At 39.8% G+C, this 19,593-nt stretch overlaps 1 protein-coding gene across 7 annotated transcripts in view; it reads right to left on the bottom strand.

Annotated features, from left to right (window-relative positions):
* Positions 1-19,593, bottom strand: part of CSPP1 (centrosome and spindle pole associated protein 1) — a 121,403-nt gene that overhangs the window by 63,421 nt on the left and 38,389 nt on the right. For 6 of the 7 annotated variants that reach the window (XM_089654272.1, XM_089654276.1, XM_089654274.1 and 3 more), the window contains 4 exons: positions 13,954-14,034; positions 12,595-12,699; positions 9,844-10,250; positions 8,476-8,565 (listed from right to left, as the gene is read on the bottom strand). In XM_089654272.1, coding sequence (XP_089510398.1) covers positions 8,476-8,565; positions 9,844-10,250; positions 12,595-12,699; positions 13,954-14,034 — 683 coding nt within the window. The remainder of the gene's footprint in view (positions 1-8,475; positions 8,566-9,843; positions 10,251-12,594; positions 12,700-13,953; positions 14,035-19,593) is intronic. The other variant, XM_089654277.1, reaches the window with a different exon arrangement.

Here is a 19,593-nt window from a genome sequence, read left to right as displayed (position 1 = left end):
TTCTCACAAGGTTTTGAAAAAGAAAAAATATGTTTTTGTTTTCTTTCATTTTTCAAAAACTTGTGGCAACAAACGATATCTGCAAAATACTCACCATACTTCTTATCAAATTCCTTGGGGTGTCTACTTTCCATAGAGGGGTCATTTGGGGGGGAATCATACTATTTTCATACTATTTTGGCATTTCAGGGCCTCCGAAACTGTGATAGGTAGTCAGGAAGTGTAATGAGGAAATAAAGCCCTTTAAAGCCTGAAGGTGTTCATTGGATTTTGAGGTCCTGTATGCGGCTAGACTGCCAAAAAGCCTCTCATGTGGTATCCCCATACTCGAGAGAAGTAGCAGAATGTATTTTGGGGTGTAAATCCACATATACCCATGGCATGTGTGAGCAATAAATCATTTAACTGACAATACTGTGTAAAAAAAAAATGTTTTTTTTTGTCATTTTCCAAAAACGTGGAAAAAAATTAATTCTTCTATTGACTGAACATGCCTCTCAGCAAATAGTTTGGGAGTGTCTACTTTCCAAAAAGGGGAGCATTAGAAGTATATGCCACACATCATTCACACTTCTAACCACCTGAAGACCAAGCCTTTTCTGACACTTTTTGATCGCTTGAAAAAATCAGTATATTTTGCAAGGAAATTACTTTGAACCCCCAAATATTCACCCTAGTGAATAAAATGGTGGGTACTACAACCTTTTATGTCACATAGTACTCGCTAAGCGATTTTTCAAATGCAAATTGTAAAAAAATACACTTTTTTTTACTTTTAATGCACAAAAACACAATTATTTGGTAAAATATAAAAGATGATGGTATGCCGAGTAAATAGATACCAAACATGACATGCTTTAAAACTACACACACCCCATGCAAAGGCGACAAACTGCATAAAGTTTTAATATCCATAAGCAACGCTTTAAAAGCCTTTACAGGCTTCTAGATTTACAGAAAAGGTCTAGTGCTAGAATTACTGCCCTCGATCTGACGTTCACGGTGATAACTCACATGCATGGTGCAACCACTGTTTACATACTGCCACAGGGTCAACACAAGAAGGAAGGGAAGGGGGGTGGGAGGAAGGGAGGGGGGAGGAAGGAAGGGGGGGTGGAAGAATAGGTAGAGAGGGTGGAATGATGGAAGGAAAGGAAGGGGGGTGGAAGGAAGGGATGGGTGGATGGATGGATGGAAGGAAGGGAGGGGGGTGGAAAAATTGAAGGGGGGGTGGAAGGACGGAAGGAAGGAAGGTTAGGTCAAACTCACCATGACTCCTTCAGAAGCATCAGAGCTGTGACTGTCAGCTGCTATGTTCTCTGCCCTCTTCTCCTATTGCTGCGGAGGATGGAGGGGGGGGGCTGGGCTACTGGGCAGTGAGAAGAACACAGAGACTGGAATACAATGGCGGTGGGAGGGGGGCGCAAGAAAACTGTTCTGTGCAGCAGTGGAGGTGGCAAGCAGCGCCGGGACTAGGGATGTGTGGGAGGGGCGGCGCTGTTTGTGGTGACAAGCAGAGATCTCCTGTATGGCTTTCAATGAAGCAGCTGGAAGCTGATTCTCCTCCTCTCCCTCCTGTGGCTTTCAGCTGCTTCATTGAAAGCCATACAGGAGATCACTGCTTGTCACCACAACCACCGCCGCCCCTCCCACACACCCCTAGCCCTGGCGCTGCTCAGCGCCTCTACCGCTGCACAGAACAGTGTTCTTTTTGATCCCCTTCCCTCCCACCGCTGCTATGTTTTTCTCACTGCCCAGCCCAAATTTCGAGGGCTGAAGCCTGCAGCCAGGGATGGTTGGCAACTCTCCTCTGGGGGGGGTTTAGACCCCCTCCCCTTATCTACGCCCGTTACCATTGATGTTTTATATTGTGCTTTTTTTTTTCGTGCCGGGAGGTGTCTCTGGGCCCTCTCAGATTGGAAGACTCTCCCCAAAGGCTGATCTTTGGGTAGAACCCTTCCTTTCCAGGGCTGCAACAATGGACTATTTTTTCACTGTTGCTCTATAATGTATACCACAAGGTTCTCTTTGACACTGGGTTCTGGGTACCCTACGTGTCTTACTTCTATACTTTTTATATGCTCCCTTTTTTCTCTCTCTTTTTTTCCTGAGGGGCAGCCAGGTTACTCCTGGTTTCTATTGTGCTGTGGGGGTGAGTAAGCTTAGCTGATTATCATCCTTTTGTAATTGGTCATGTCTTCCCAAAGGTCTGACAGAGGTGTCGTCTGATTGCTTTCTCATAATGTCCAGGGATTTGGCTCTCCCTCTAAACGTATTAAAGCCTTCAATCTTTATCGTTCTTTAGGAGCGGACATTGTGGCCTTTCAGGAGATGCATTTCCCCCCTTCTTTTACCCCAGGATATGTGCATAAGGATTATCCTCTATGCTACTTTGCGAATGCTACGGAGAAGAAGAGGGGGGTTGCACTTCATTTGTCCCGGCATTTATTTTTTACTGAATCTAAAGTTATTAAGGATCGGGAGGGACGCTATCTTTTGGTGATTATTATTATTATACAGTATTTATAAAGCGCCAATAGTTCGCTCAGCGCTGTACATTACAAAGGGGGACAAGGTGATAGGGCATTTAGATGAAAACCTGGTCACCCTCCTGGTTTATTATACTCCAAATACCAATAAGGTGGGGTTCTTTCAATCCCTACTCAGTTTAAGGAGCGATGTTATTTTGGCTGGAGATTCGAATTTAGCATTGGACCAGCTGTTGGATAGATCCCGTACTGTCATGCTTAGATCCCCTTCCAGACAGAGCCACATTTTTGCCCAGCTTCTGTTTTGTTATGATTTAGTCGACGCCTGGAGAGAAGCTAATCCAACTTCCCAAAATTATTCTCATTTCCCCACAGTTCATAATTGTTATTCACACATTGATCATATATTTATCAACATGAGATTACTATCTAAACTAGTTACGGCTAAGATTGTCTTGGTCTGATTATGATCCGGTCCTCTTAACGCTTTCTACTTTGACGAATAAGATGGCTAACCCTCACTGGCGTCTTGATGAATTTCTCTTGAGCAATGCATCCTATTGTCTTGATATTTAACACATCTGCAATTCTATTTTGAAACTAATAAGGTGGAGGACACGAATCCTGCTATAAATTGGGGCGGCCCGTAAAGCCTCCGTTAGGGGCTTTCTTATTCAACTATCCTAGCGACTCAAAAAGGCTAGTGACGACCTGATTTTGGCTAAATCTAAAGCTTATACTGATCTTGCAGCCCAACATAAATGGACCCCTGACTCTCATTTACTAGCTAGACTTGACCAGGCTCGATTGGAATTTAACTTATGCCTAACTACTATGGCAGATAAACAGTTAAGGTGGGCTAATCACAATTCTTCACATGGGGTATAGGCCAGGCTCTCTGTTGGCACGTAAATTGTCTCCTAGACACTCCCATATAGCTCTTCCTAAAATTAGACTATCGACTGGTACTATGTCCCAGGACCCTGGTAAAATCCTGCAAGAATTTCACTCTTTTTATACTGACCTTTATAGTCTGCCTCGAGATAATGCCTCCCCATCTGTTAACCATTTCCTGACATCTTTGACTCTCCCATCTCTTCAAGAAGCCCATAGAGAACTAATGGACCAGCCTATCACTTGTGAGGAAATCCAGAATGCTGTAAAAACTTTAGCGCCACATAAATCACCAGAACCGGATGGTCTTCTTCATACTTATTATAAAACCTTTTCTGATCTTTTGATTCCACATATGGCTCATTACTTTAATTATCTACGGGACAGGGGTGGGGTGCCATTTGATGAGAATAGAGTGTATATTAGTGTCATTCCCAAGCCTAATAAAGATACCACTGCTGTTCCTAATTACCATCCTATTTCTCTAATCAATTGCGACCTTAAGATCCTTACTAAGGTCTTGGCTTTACACCTTAATACTTTTTTAGCACATTACATTCATGATGATCAATCAGGGTTTATTAGAGGTCCTCAAACACTTCACCAGATTCGTCGAACTCTGGGATTACCATCTGCTGTACAATCTAACTGCGATAATTCCCTGCCGAGGGAAGTATTACTGCTGTCTCTAGATCTTCACAAATAGTTTGATAGTTTGACCTGGGACTATTTGTTTCAGACGTTGGGCGCCTCTGGGTTTGGCTCCTCCTTTCTGTCTCTTTTACGAGCTTTAAATTGCAAATCCTCAGCTCAGGGTTCTATTAGCAGGTATAAATTGGCTCTTCTTACTATTAGGAGAGGCACCAGGCATGGTTGTCCACTCTCCCCCTTACTGTTTGCATTGGCAATAAAACCTCTTGCTATTGCTATTTGTTCTGACCCTGCCATCTCAGGTATTCATTGCGACTGACAGGATCACAAATGTGCCCTGTTTGCTGATAATGTCCTTATGTATGTTTGCAATCCTTGAATGTCTTTGTCCAATTTGTTGACTTTACTTCATCGATTCTCTTTAGCTTCAGGTCGCACTCTAAATTCTTCTAAAACAACGCATTAAATATCACTTTACCCTCTTCGGGGGTTCAGTACCTTTGAGACAACTTTGATTTTCAATGGGCTCCCCGCTCTCTTCCCTATCTGGGGATCCATCTTACACGTTCTATTACAGTATTACATCGTGCCAATTATCCCCTACTTTTTAAACGACTCAAGGACGATTTGCGTAGTTGGGCAGACTTCCCTTTATCTTGGTTTGGTAGAATCAATTCTGTCAAGATGACCCTTTTACCAAGATTGCTCTATTTTTTTTTGGACATTGCCAATTGCAGTCCCCAGAGGAGAAATTTTGCACATACAATCCAACATCTCTCAATTCATGTGGGGTAATAAACGTCCTTGGATCAATAATTCAACTTTATATTCCCAGAAAAAGCATGGCGGTTTGGGACTTCCTAATCTCTTGTTTTATTTTTACACGGTCCAGATAATGCAGCACTACAGCCATAGGTACTGTACCTCAATGGGTTGGCATTGAAGCCTTATCTTGTCATCCTTATGCTATTGGTTCTCTCATGTGGCTCCCCAATTTATTGTGTCCTCTAATCTTATGCCCTAGGTTATCCTACTCTTTAGCAATATGGGATAGGTGGCGTACCCGTAATTTCTTATTTTCCCCTCATACCCCCCTGGCCCCAGTCTTTTTTAATCCCGAATTTATACCGGGTTTAATGCCATCTGTGTTTCAGTGGTGGTTCAATAAGGGCTTTCTAAGTATTGGGGATTTATTGAATGGGAATCATCCATACTCTACAATATTTCTGAGAAAAATAGCAATTACCTCCTAGCGAAATCTTTCGTTATAACCAAATTGTGTCCTTTATCCACTCTAAACTTAAATTACTGATGGAACCCCTTACACTCACCTCTCTTAAACTTTCTTGTCGTGCTTCTGGTGTGGTGAAAGGTCGCATAACTATTATATATACTTCCCTTATTGATCCAAAGATTAAACTTTTTTTATATGATACAATGGGAAGGGGATTTAAATACCTCCTTAGAGTTAGATGCTTGGTGGGACATAGCTAATGCTTTATCTTAAATCTCTACTAATACCACTCTTATTGAATCTAATTATAAAACGCTCCTAGTCCCTATGCGTCTTGCTAAAATATACCCTACCATATCACCTTCTTGTTTTCAACAATGTGGGCAGGAGGGCACTATGTGCCATATCTGGTGGAGGTGTTCTGTGGTGACTAGATTTTGGATCTGTTTATTCAATTTTCTCTACTCAGTGACAGGAGTGAACGTTCATAGGTCCGCAGATGTGTCCCTTTTTCAGCAATTGCCCACAGACATCCCCAAGAAATCGGTTACATTGATTCTTTACATTCTACTGGCAGTGAGAATTACGATAAGCAAATACTGGAAGCGATCGGTGATACCGCTTGACTATGTCAAAAATAAAGTCAACTGGATCATGATTAATGATAAGCTCACTAGTATTCTTAATAACAATACTTCTAAATTTGATAGTATTTGGGAACCATGGATTCAATATCTTTCTGTTACTTAGAAGACTCCTGGCTGATCCTCCTTTATGCTACTCTTTTTTTTCTTTATTTTCCTTCCTTTTTATTTCAGACTATTATCCCACATCCCACTTTGTTTTAATATATGCTGATATCTGACTAAGGATTGCATAAGTTTAGAGATACTTTATTTTCACTGAATATCTTATGTCGGGTATTGTTGCCTAGTAGTTTATCTTGGACTCTAGCATGCTGAGGGATTGTTTGGTTTCATGCCTAATTACTTAGTTAGTTTCTTCACCCTGTTATTTATTTGATTTTATCATTCCTTAGTGAATAGGCTTACTGTTTGGAATCCTGCAACCCACAATTGTAGGTTTTATTCCTTTGTATGCTGTTTCTTTAATTAATTAAAAAAAACAATGAAATACAAAACAAAACTAAAGGATGAATGAATTCCTGTCCAATGGTCCCATGCCAGCATCTTCTTTTGAGTAAGCTTGTGCAAGAGCAGTCATCCTGGCACTTATAGACTGTCCAAGTGCTCTAATCTGAGCTGCGCAAGTGCAGCTCAATTTACAGCACCGAAGAAGACAAAGAGCAAGAAGGTAGGGGCGTTTTATTGCAGAAGAGAGAGTGCATGCCTCTTCTGCAATAAAAGCCTGCCTGCTTACTGATTCTTACAGTGAAACTTCAGTTCGGCTTTAACCTTACTTCATACTTAACCTTGCCATAATTATAGCCAAATTCCGAAACCTAACTCTTAACCATAAACTACCACTAATTTCCCAAAACGGAATGTTATATCCTAACCTTAACCTATTCTGTAATCCTAGACTTAAGCAATTAAACTCTGATTTTCTTTTTTTAAATAAATGGGCCCCCAGGAGGTTTATGCCATAATGTGCTAGTATGCAAAGCATATTAGCACATTATGACATAATTATTTGTCAAACAATGTCCTCAAGCTGTGCCATCGGCATTCCCACTGGCCAGGAGTGCTGCCATCTTCTTCTGGTCTTCTTTCCGGGTTCTGTTGGTTTGCATGCACACAGGAGTCACATTAACATGCTACAGAGTGGTGCCGTAAATGTACTCTGAGTTCCGCATGCATGGAACATTACAGCCGACAGGCAAGGGGAAGAATTTATGACAGAAGTGACCAATATGTGACCCGACTGCGAGGCCTGTTTGCCCCAGAACACTCTCAAAAGAAGTGTTTTCCACACTGAGATACAAAGAGCCAACAGTCCGCCGAACAATTTCAAGCCCTTTAAGGTGGATATCTGCAAACGCCTTCTGTGTCCCTATCCATTGGTCATTTATATCTGAGGAGATGTCCCTGGAGAGTGTGAGAGAGGTCTGCTAATCACCTTGTATGCTGATGTGTGCCAGATGATTGCCTATGGTCCTATCCACATCCAGATGACCAGGACGGGATAACCTTTTACACAAATGTGCATAAAGACTGCACTTCTAGTTAGTGCATTCACATTACCAATTTCCAGTCACCAAGTCACGGAACTCACGGAAACGGATTACTGCCTCATTGGACTTTTTATCTACCATCCACGTCACATGACTATATTTGTATTTAGTATTGTTTCCACTATATATACGTCATATTTGGACGATTCACTTTGCTTTCACATTTACGTCTACTGGCGCTTGCACATATTTCACTTTAATAGTTATTTTAGTGCTGCATCTTTGTTTATCGATTTTTTTTAGAGGGTAAGAGGTTTCACCTTGATGCTATCAGCTTGAAACCCAGCACTCGTTTTACATCCCATGTTTTTACTACTGTCAGTGTGTTTTTTTAAATGACAGTTTAATTCCACTTTAACCCCTTAAAGTAACTCTTGCCATTCTTTTGGCCATCCCCGGTCTCAAGTTTCAGACAGAGCAGGCCAGAAAGGCTGTGCGTAAATATAAAAGAGATCTACCACCATTATAGTTTCCTTTTCGACAACAGAGTTTAACAAAAGTTTTTTATATGCTGCTTTTTTTTTGTTTTTTGCATATTTCTGTCATGTGTATAACTCTTTATTAGTTATTTTTTATTAGTTTTTCTCTTAAGACAGAAGCTATCCACAGGGCTAATTCACATGTGCAGCTATTATTGCTGTCGCTTTTAAAAGCAATCTGTAGCGTTTGACAGGCAGCAAGGAGACAATATGTCACCTTTTGTCCTCCTGTTTTAACTCTCAAAATGCAGACACACTGCACTGCAACCATGTGCAATGCACACAATTGCGACATGGCCTTGTTCAGTTGAATAGGTCACGTTCAGTGGCGGTACCGCCCGGAAAATGAGACATACCTTTTCATTTCTACTGTGGCTGCAAAACAAAGTATCACAGCCACCACATTTATACAGTCTTGAGAAGCTGCATTTCTGTGTTTAGGTTGATAGTCATGGTGGAAAGCAGTTAATTGCAGATCAACCACCTGCTTTTGCCACCCAGGTAAACAAGCTCTTATAGAATTATTTTACCTACCTTTGATCACCTCTTTCTATCTGAAAGTATGATGCGTGATCTGGTATGTATTCATGTTTCTCTAAAACATCTCCACGCCGAGGTAGAACTCTAAAATCAATTATAATCTATTTTATTATCTGTTATTTCATATATCTAGGACAGCTAAGTTGCAATACCATCATTTTTTTCTGGGGTTTAGACACACTTTAATCACACTTTTTTGTGTAAGGCCATTTATTTTGTTAGAGTGTATAATAAACTTGATGGTGTGAATTCCTGCTGCTAGAGGATAAAATACACAAACGTGTAGTTAGCCAGTCTAATCAAATTAAAAATGGTACAAAAAATATTTCACCAAAATAGAAAGAAAAGATGGAAAATGCACAGCAAAAGGAATACACAATAGAAAAGTAGCAGGAAAAAGAAGAAATGCATTTCCATTTCAGTGATTTAAAATGGAATTGAGGATGCACACCTCATTAACATGTTATTATATTCCATTAAACTCTGCCCCCTTTAGGGAGATTCAACCCTTTATTTATCCCACCTGTCACTGGGGAGTAAAGTGATCAGAAACTCAAAATGTTCTACTATGAACAGTATAGAAATAGATGGGAATTCTTGAAATAGGTACACCCTTTTCAGTGACACCGTTTTAATTCTGGAGATATTTAATCTCACTTCCTTTTGAATGTACGGGAGAAAAAGAGACACAGAGGACAAAAAAAAAACCTTACATGGATTTTAACCATTCCCTACTCTAGCCAGAATAAAAAGGTCTTGGCTTTCGGTATACTTTAAAGTGGAAGTAAACCCAATTTTGTATCTTTTACCTAGAGGTAATAAGGCTTACCTATAGGTACTGTCAATATCTCCTAAACATGCACCGTTTAGGTGATATTTACTGTAGAAGCGCCGGTAATGTCGATCATCGTGGCTCAGCCAATCAGATTTGCCGCAGCTAGGAACACGGAAGGAAGACCGGGTGAGGATGGAAGCATAGGGGAGCCGTGGGTTTTGTTTTCAGGCACGTCTTTCATAATGTGCTAGTATACAATGCATACTAGCACATTATGCTCTTAACTTGCAGAAAAAAGATTTTTTAGATTTTTTTTTTAGGTTTACTATCGCACTTGCAAAACTAAAACGAACATGTAATACTTACTTGGGCTTTAGGCTGTGTCTAAACAGGAGCTGAGAAGTAATGTGAGGGAAATGCACAAGCTCTGACACTACCTGGATAGCTTTTCCTATCAGGACAGCCTGGCACTCCAGTGCAAAGGAAGCAATTAAAAGTTATCTGCACTTTACATCTGCTAGAACCACTATTTGCTATTTTTAAGTGACACAACAATTTTAGCAAAAAAGAAAACATTCCTAGAATACCTTTCAGGAGGTGGGTTGTATCTCATTGATCTTCTGTCATGTACATCTCCATCATATCTCTCATTGCTATCAGGAGCAAAATTCAATCTCAGAGGTCTTCTATCTGATTCATAATCTGTAGCAGCATATCGAGGTCGATCCATTCTGTCAACTTCTGTTTCTGACCTCCAAGGCTTATTATGTGAAACTATGATATCTTCCTCTGGTCTCCGAACAAACTGATCCCCGGCTTCCGTTTCAACGTCTCTTCTTCTGGGTTTCTCAGTCTCAGCTCGTCTTTTATTGAGCAGCTGTTCATAGGCCTCCATGGAGGAGTAAGCATCCTTCTTGGGAAGATCCTGATCTCTATGGGATACTGGAGCTTCTGAGTATTGGTGTGCCTTCAGCCTGCTTTGTGTTTTATCATTCTGTAATTCACCACAGAACAAAAGGAGTCATTTATAATGCCAAGTTCAGGTCTATAAATTAATATTTGAAGTGGTGTTAAACCCAAAACCACCTCATTTTTCACCTGGTGATTGGCCAGTAACACACCTCCTGTATTAGAATGCCTCCACTCCAGATAAAGGAGCACAGGAGGCACCTTTGGACAACAGCATTTTCAGTCTGGGGGGGAGGGGAGTGTTACATGTACTTCCCAACTTGGGTTTCACTTAAGTTTTTCAAACAAATTAATAGTCTCTTCCAAGATTTAATTTAGAAAAAAAGACAACCAGAAATCTGGTTAGAAACCCTACAATACCCCAAAGACCTGCCCCCCTCCCCCCAGATCCAAATCTTCAGATTTTTTTTCTTAGAATCACAAATGCATTGGCAGCTGGGAATCAACAACGCATGAGTCTTCTTCATATCGATTTTTTGGTGACTGAAACCCACTATACCTCCTTGAATTCTAGGTCTATGTAGAACAAACCTCGGATTACCCCACAGTGATGTTAACAGGCAAGATATGGAATGTTAGTAAGCAAATGCTCCGCACACAGGTAATGTCTAAATTCAGGCCCACAAGGGTAAATTAATCCATGTGAGATATTGCTAATACAGGGATTCCAGAATTGGAGAGCCACAGGTACCCTCACCCTCCAGCAGATCTTCACAGGGGCAACATGAAATCTTTTCAAAGTTTACATTCAGAATTTTCTCTAGGAAAGCATACTTTTTATCAGTATCTACAATTACACCATGTGATTAAATTGCAATTTAGTACACCTAACTGGACATTTACAGACATAAGTATAATAGAAGAATTCCTTTTGGCTATCTCTACTTATTTGTTACATAAATCCCTGAGCCCTTTCCCTGTGTGCTGCAAATCAAACGGGGAATCAGAACTGAGCATGTTATATGAGGAAGTATGGGATGACGTCCTACAGTGTCGTTGCTCACTACGTACAAATTAATGCTAATCTTCATATTTCCCAGACCCAATGTACACCTGAATTCTTGATATACAAAGTCTACTTGCGCTCTTATGTAAAAAATCAAATGAATAAATAAGTAAAGCTGCTAACATCTGATCCAATACCTATAGATCTAATAAAATGTAAAAAACCAAAAGTGATGTAGCGCTAAACCAGAAAAATCATATTAGGCCCATAAACAATCTGACATAATGATACAATCATTAACATGTACAAAGGGCAAAATAGTGCGTGATGGAACTAGATCAATAAAAATGCAAAATAAAACACATGTGAGACCCCTACACACAGTGCACTAACATAAAAAAAGTCCAGTGATCCGTATCAAATTCCCTCCACTCATGCAGAATCAGTAGACTGTATGTGGACCCGCACACCACAAAGTGCAATCCAAAACCGGCTGGAATGGCCTCTCACCTCCTACCTGCGACCCTGCAGGGCCACAGAGCTTCGCGAAGCGGCGAAGGGAGCAGAGGGATGTGAGCTGGGATCCACCCTGCTCATTTGGTGGAATCAGGTGGAATCAGTATAATGGGGATACATCGTTGAAGCTATCCACCCAAGAGGAAGTCTATCCTGATTCAGTGGTGATTTATCAAGCTCTGTGGCCCTGCAGGGTCGCAGGTAGGAGGTGAGAGGCCATTCCAGCCGGTTTTGGATTGCACTTTGTGGTGTGCGGGTCCACATACAGTCTACTGATTCTGCATGAGTGGAGGGAATTTGATACGGATCACTGGACTTTTTTATGTTAGTGCACTGTGTGTAGGGGTCTCACGTGTTTTATTTTGCATTTTTATTGATCTAGTTCCATCACGCACTATTTTGCCCTTTGTACATGTTAATGATTGTATCATTATGTCAGATTGTTTATGGGCCTAATATGATTTTTCTGGTTTAGTGCTACATCACTTTCGGGTTTTTTACACCTGAATTCTTGCATAGGATAGGCATGTGTGATTCTTCTCTTTTTGTAAAATGTGGATTCTGACAAGGATATCTTATTCACCTCCATGGAAATTGTCTTAAACTCATATGAGATTAAACAGGTTTTTGGGGTACCACTTTGTATTACCTACCTTACCTGCATTCTGGAAGTGAAGACACACACTGAAAAATACATGACAAAATGCACGGAAACAAAAGCACATAGGTTTGAAGCCAGGCTAAAATAAGATCTCAGTTACTGTAACCAATTATACATTATACCCTTCCACACTTTTCACAGTGCATAGCAAAAAAGCCTGAGAAAGTCAACAAAGTACTTTCAATGCTTCAACAAAATATCCAGTAGGTTATATCTGTGTGAAACACAGCTATAATGACAAGTTACCTGATTATATTGTGCTGCTGCGACAAGGCGGTATGTCTCCTGCTCCTCTGCCTTTATCCTAAGAAATTGATTGTATTCACGGTTTCTCTCAAGACGCAGTCTTTCCTAAGCACATAGATTGCATAAGTGTGACCAGACAATTATGACTACATTGCAAACAAAGCACATGCATGTAAGTCAAGGCTACATTTTTTCTGATCTATAGAAATCATAACCTCTAGTCAATGTGCTTTACACCCTACAGCCAGCTTCTTTAATATATCAGATATGACGTCTAGGGTAATGGTTTCAATAGACTATAGTGGCTATACAGCAAAAAAAGGTTGACAATACTAACACTATGAATGAAACTATGGTTGATGCTAGATGTAAGCAACCTTTTTGAAATGTCAGTCATGTGTCTCAGTGGAAGAAATTTAAAAAAATCGGAACCCAAAAACAAAACTGAATATAGTGCAGCTTACAAGGCCTTAAGGTTATCATAGATGTTACAATCTGACTATGAAATCTTTGTACACTCAACTTTAGATTTACCAGAACTATGTAATATAAATGCTACCTAAACTATCCAACCAATGTTTATTGAATCAGGCAAGCCTTTGTACAATATAGTTGTTAGCAGAACTGAAGGAGATCTTACAAAAAATGTAATGTGTGTGGTGAGCTATGAATATGGTGCCTGCATTGGTTTTATTTTTTCAGCCTTCCTTTCCTTTATATTCAGCTGGTAATCCTGAAAATAACATATTTCCTGTCCTTGGGTGGCAACAGTCACTCCACTACATATATTGAGAAGATCTCCACTTCCTTCCAGGTCCTGTGCCGAGCTGCTGGCCTGATGCATTCTGAACACAGGAGAGTGACCTGTTGGCATGAGCACCATTCAGAGTTCAGCGCAGGTGGCATTCAAAGAATTGTGCAATCACATAACGTTTTGCAGCCATTCAGAAGACGCAAATCATTCTCTGAAAAGTTCCTGTGCCGTGCGGCCAACCTTCTGTGTTCAGAATGCAGCAGGCCAACTGCTCAGCATGGGACCTGGAAGCAAGAGGAGATCACTAGAGTAGCAGTGTCCATTTCAGTAATTTCCAGCTTCTATGGGCAGTGGAAAACTTATGTGCATGTCCCTTGGATGCTGACAGGCAACAATCTGAATTCTTTTTCTAATAATTATCTACAATTGCATTAAAAAAAACACAGATTGTGCACATGGAAAACGGCTTCAATCATTCTTCAAGCTCAAGTCTTTCATAATAATGTTGAAGCAACACATTCAGTCATAAGACTCTGTGAGTTTCTGAAGTACCTGTAGGGATTCAATACATTACAAAAGAAAGCACAACCAAGCAAGAGGCTTACCTTGGCTGACAGCCTCTCACCAATAGGGAGAGATAAGCCATGAGTGGCTGGGTCCACTTCTGCTGTGCTTATCAAGTGTTTCTAAGCAATAGAAAAATATAATACAGACAATGGTCAGAAAAGAAACAAAAGCAACTGGGTTATTTTCACCCAAGCTACAAATCACTAAAACATAGCTTTCAATCCCCCCCTTCTCTTTACTCTTCTTCTCTTGTCCAATATCCTCAATGCTTTTGAACACTGGGCGTATAATACATATTTCAGTTTGTGGAAATCTGGCCTACCTTCTTCTTTCTCCTTCCACTTTCTATACTGCATACCACTTTTCAGGGCTTATTGGATACCTCCATGCAACATGCGGCTTGTGAACTGAATTTTTGAATTTTTTCCTTATTTAAAAAGTACTGGATTATATGATCCTGATTTGCAGAGTTAAGCCCCGTACACACTTAGCCAGTACAGTAGAAAACCAGTCAACTTTCGGGCCAGAGTGTGCAACTGCTTGTGTGACAGAAGCTGATCTCATGACTGCCTTTTGTCGAACAAGCATCCTGGAAAACCAGCAACTGATCGGCATCCGATCAGCGCTTGCAACCAAACAGCATCCGACCAGTGCTTACAGCCAATGGCTGTGAGCTGTGAGCGGTGTGTTCTGTTGATGGGCAGCCCCCCTGTCCGAATACAATAGCATAGTGGGCAGATCGCTGTACTAACATCACATAGTTAACACAGAGACCCCCTTGTTTTTTTTTTCGTTCAGCCTGCTGGGTTGAACGGAAAAAACTTAACATGCGTACCAGGCTTAATTCATCCACACTTCTCAAATGTAACATACAAACATTTTTATGATCTTCTACATTGTTTTTTATACCTTGCCCTTTATTGTTGTGCTCTTCAGTGTTCTATATGTAACAATATACATTTTGTTATAATAAAAACATCTGGTACCAGAATTTGTAAGAGAATTGTGCAAGAATTAATAGTAAATTAATTAATGTAGGCATTCAGTTAGTGGCTTCTAATTGTGTCAGTTTTAACAATAAGGGGTATTTGCAGAATATATTTTTCTGACAGTAAGTGGTCAACTCTATTTTCTGGCAGTAAGTGGGGAAGTCTATTTTTCCTACAAAAAAAAAATAAGCATAATCCATTATTAAAAAAATATGTTTCCATTTCAAAGGTTGTTGTTATGCATTAAAACTGCAGAAAATACAATGACTTACAGTGCCTTGAAAAAAGTTTTCATACCCCTTGAAATTTTTCACATTTTGTCAAGTTACAACCAAAAATGTAAATGTATTTTATTGGGATTTTATGTGATAGACCAACACAAAGTGGCACATAATTGTGAAATGGAAGGAAAAGTATAAATGGTTTTCAACATTCTTTACAAATAATATCTAAAAAGTGTGGCGTGCATTTGTATTTGGCCCCCCTGAGTCAATACTTTGTAGAACCACCTTTCAATGCAATTACAGCTGCAAATCTTTTTGGGGATGTCTCTACCAGCAGCTTTGCACATCTAGAGTGAAAATGTTGCCCATTCTTCTTTGCAAATAAGCTCAAGCTGTCAGATTGGATGGAGAGCGACTGTGAATAGCAATTTTCAAGTCTTGTCACAGATTCTCAATTGGATTTAGGACTGCACTTTGACTGGGCCATTCTATTACATGAATATGCTTTGATCTAAACCATTCCATTGTAGCTCTGGCTGTATGTTTAGGGTCATTGTCTTGCTGGAAGGTGAACCTCTGCCCCAACCTCAAGTCTTTTGCAGACTTTATCAGGTTTTCTTCTAAGATTGCCCTGTATTTTGCTCCATCCATCTTCCATCAACTCTGACCAGCTTCACGGTCCTTGATGAAGAAAAGCATTCCCACAACATGATGCTGCCACCACCATGTTTCACGGTGGGGATGGTGTGTTCAGGGTGATGTGCAGTGTTAGTTTTCTGCCACACATAGCGTTTTGCTTTTTGGCCAAAAAGTTCAATTTTGGTATCATGTGACCAGAGCACCTTCTTCCACCTTCTTCTTGTGTCCCCTACATGGCTTCTCGCAAACTGCAAATGGGACTTCTTATGGCTTTCATTCAACCATGACTTTCTTCTGCCACTCTTCCATAAAGGTCAGATTTGTGGAGTGCACAACTAATAGTTGTCCTGTGAACAGATTCTCCCACCTGAGTAGCTAGAGTAGCAGATTCTCCCACCTGAGTAGCTGAGTAGCTAGTAGAGTTACCATGGGCCTCTTGGCTGCTTCTATGAATAATGCTCTCCTTGCCTGGTCTGTCATTTTGGATGACCATGTCTTGGTAGGTTTGCAGTTGTGCCATACTCTTTACATTTTCAGATGATGGATTGAACAGTGCTCTGTGAGATGATCAAAGCTTGGGATATTTTTTTATAACCTAACCCTGCTTTAAACCACAATTTTATCCCTGACCTGTCTGGTGTGTTCCTTGGTCTTCATGATGCAGTTTGTTCACTAATGTTGTCTAACAAACCTCTGAGGGCTTCAAAGAACAGCTGTATTTATACTGACATTAAATTACACACAGGCGGACTCTATTTACTAATTAGGTGACTGCTGAAGGCAGTTGGTTCCACTAGATTTTAGTTAGGGGTATCAGAGTAAAGGGGGCAGAATAAAAATGCACGCCACACTTTTCAGATATTTATTTGTAAAAACATTTGAAAACCATTTATCAATTTACTTCCACTTCACAATTATGTGCCACTTTGTGTTGTTCTATCACATAAAATCCCAATAAAATACACTTATGTTTTTGGTAGTAACATGACAAAATGTGGAAAATTTCAAGGGGTATGAATACTTTTTCAAGGCACTGTACTTATAAAGTAATAGTAATCTAAGAACATTCTGTAAACTATATATGTACAGAACAATCCTACAAATTCCATTTTTGCCAAATGGCTTTTTAAAAGTCTACATAGAGCTAAGGTAAACTTTCAAGTAGCCTTGCAAAAATCTTTGGTTTATCTGTAAAATCCTTTTTTTGGTGCAAATCACAAGACACAGACTCCATGATGCTAGGATTATGCTACAACGTACAGGTGACTGATAACAACCAAAAAAAAAAGGACAGGAAGTCCCCACCCAGGCAAAAACCCTGACCATTAGACAAGACTTCAGTTTTTGTAGCAAGCCATGAATCATAAGAAAGAGGTGCAGGATCTCTCTGTCCAATCACCTTAAGGTGGCAGGGTAACCCTATCATCGTAGATATGAAGATGCTCTGTGTCCCCTGATGTGTGATAAAGAAAAGAATTTAATCTCTGCTGAAATAATCTCAAAGAGCCCTAGAACTAAGGTGATGTCAGTACTGTTTAAATCTTAGTAATACATTAAGACTGCTATAATTTTAACAAAGACATATACTTATCAAGCAGATTAAATTATTATTTCAGAACAGAGAAAATAAGAATATGCAAAAATGTTTGTGCAAATCCTTGCATGGTATATCACCATGAAGGATTCCTTTTTGTATCAGATTTTTCCAGCTTGAAGCAGAGCTCCAGACTGGATCAAAAAACAAAATGCATCCCATGGTAGCCAATGCTCTGGTTCTCTTCTCTCCAGTGTCAGAATGTGAGTGGGCCTACATTATACATAATGACTTTAGCTAGAGGGGTGGTGAGATGACCACGTGAGGATTATCAAGAAAAGAGGGAGACCGGTTCTCACAACAGGAAACTGCACAGAGGAAACTATAGGACTGAGGATTAAGGTAATTAATCCTCTCTTTTTAACCCCCCCATATAGAAATAGCATTATATTCTGCATATGCTGGGAGATGAGTATTAAACTTTTTGTGCCATACTGGAGCTACTAAAAAATAAATAAAAGGAAGAGGTTTGCTGTCACTGCTATAGTGAAAAGAAACCACTGCTTAAAGACTCTTCAGAAACAGACACTTCCAGAAGTATTGATTTCCAGGTCCCTTGCCATGCTTTTAGGTTCCATTTGCCGACCTCTATATCACCACTATTTCCTGCAGTGAATCGAACCACAGGGAACAGTTTACCTGGAAATCAACAAGCCTCGATGTGTCAGTTTCTGGTGATTCTTCAGGCGACCTTTCTTTTCAATGCAACAACAATCAAAAGCACAGAGAGACAGAATAGGTGATTATTTCATGTCTTCCATTCAGGGGAATCTTTTGAAGAAACCTTGATTTGAGTGGCTTCTTTAAAATACTTGTAAAAGAGATTAATTTGGTAATTAAAGTGTACTGTTTCCTGCTTAACTACTGCATATTTAACCACACCAAATACTGTTTCTTTTTTATAAAACATGGTCACTGGTTTCTAAAACAGTGACCTTTAATAATAATTTCTGTACAGGTTGGAAGCATGGAAGCATTTGAGAGGGACTCATTGGTCCATAACATACTTTTGGCACTTTCACAAAGTTCAAAAGATGCTTATCTTCCAAAAGGTTTCAGTAGAACCAAGCTATGACTGAAAGGTTCTTGCACTGTTTAAAGCAGACCTTCACCCATGCATTGCACTTCCTCTCCTCTGCCTCTTCCCCATAAACAATTTTGATTTTTTTTTTAATTCCTGGATGACAAAGGATAAAGTCCCAGTGTGAAATCTTGTACATGGACAGTCACGCTGCGGGTCCATGGGAACAGGTAGAGAAACAGAGCGCATCTGCGCACGTTAGATCTTATTCCAAGATGGCGGCACATGAGCAGAGCAACAAGCATTCATTTTGGATGCCAGAAAGGCAACAATATGTTTTTTTCTATATTTTCACATAGAACCAATTAACAGGGCATATACAGTAAACAAATTGTCGCTAAGTGAGGAGTGAAGTTCCTCTTTAAGATTATGTTCATGTCTGCTCATTGCCATTTAAATACAATTATATTAGCAGTCATTTATTATATTTGTATAAATGTATAGCTATACACAAGTTCTATGTTAAACCTCATACAAAATAGTTTTTTAATTACCCAATCCTCAGGTCATGTACCTTTCTTAATTCAATTACATATTTATCAAAACATCAACAAGAATCTTCACTAATGTAATGAAGTTCAATCATTAGCAATTAAAGGGTCAAAAAAAAGCTAGTTATTTCAGTAATGGGCAGATGCTGAATCGATGAATAATCCACTGCCAAAAGATATAAAAAAACAAGTAGTATACTGAGCCCAGCACTTTAAAAACCAAAAATAAAAAAATTAACTTTTGGGTGGATAGACCCTTTAAAGCCAATATAAACTGAATGCACCCAGAAAACATAACAGAAATGATACATGCTCAGTAATCATAAAGCGGTGCGAGCAGGCAAGCAGTGCATGGATTTCCTAATGCAGCTACAATACATAACATTGCCACTAAGTACACATACTAGTGAGCACAAATACAACTAATGATCTGAAGCAGCATACACTTAATGAATGGGTACTAGTTAATATATAAGCAGCTGCACAAATTTCTTGCATATGGCAAAAAAGGTAAGCTAGACACAAATGCAGTTTGGTCATTTCTAAGCCAGTCAGCAAAGCCAACTCAATCAAATGCAGAGCAGTTTTACTGAAGAAGGATTGGTTAGCAGGAAAATACAGGATTCTGATTAGTCCTTCCACAAGAGCAGTTGTGTTTAG

This window comes from Staurois parvus, unplaced genomic scaffold, assembly GCF_062004578.1.
Source record: "Staurois parvus isolate SC_StPar_1 unplaced genomic scaffold, SC_StPar_1.0 ptg000748l, whole genome shotgun sequence".
Lineage (NCBI taxonomy): Eukaryota > Metazoa > Chordata > Amphibia > Anura > Ranidae > Staurois > Staurois parvus.
This window is presented reverse-complemented; position numbering and strand designations above follow the sequence as displayed.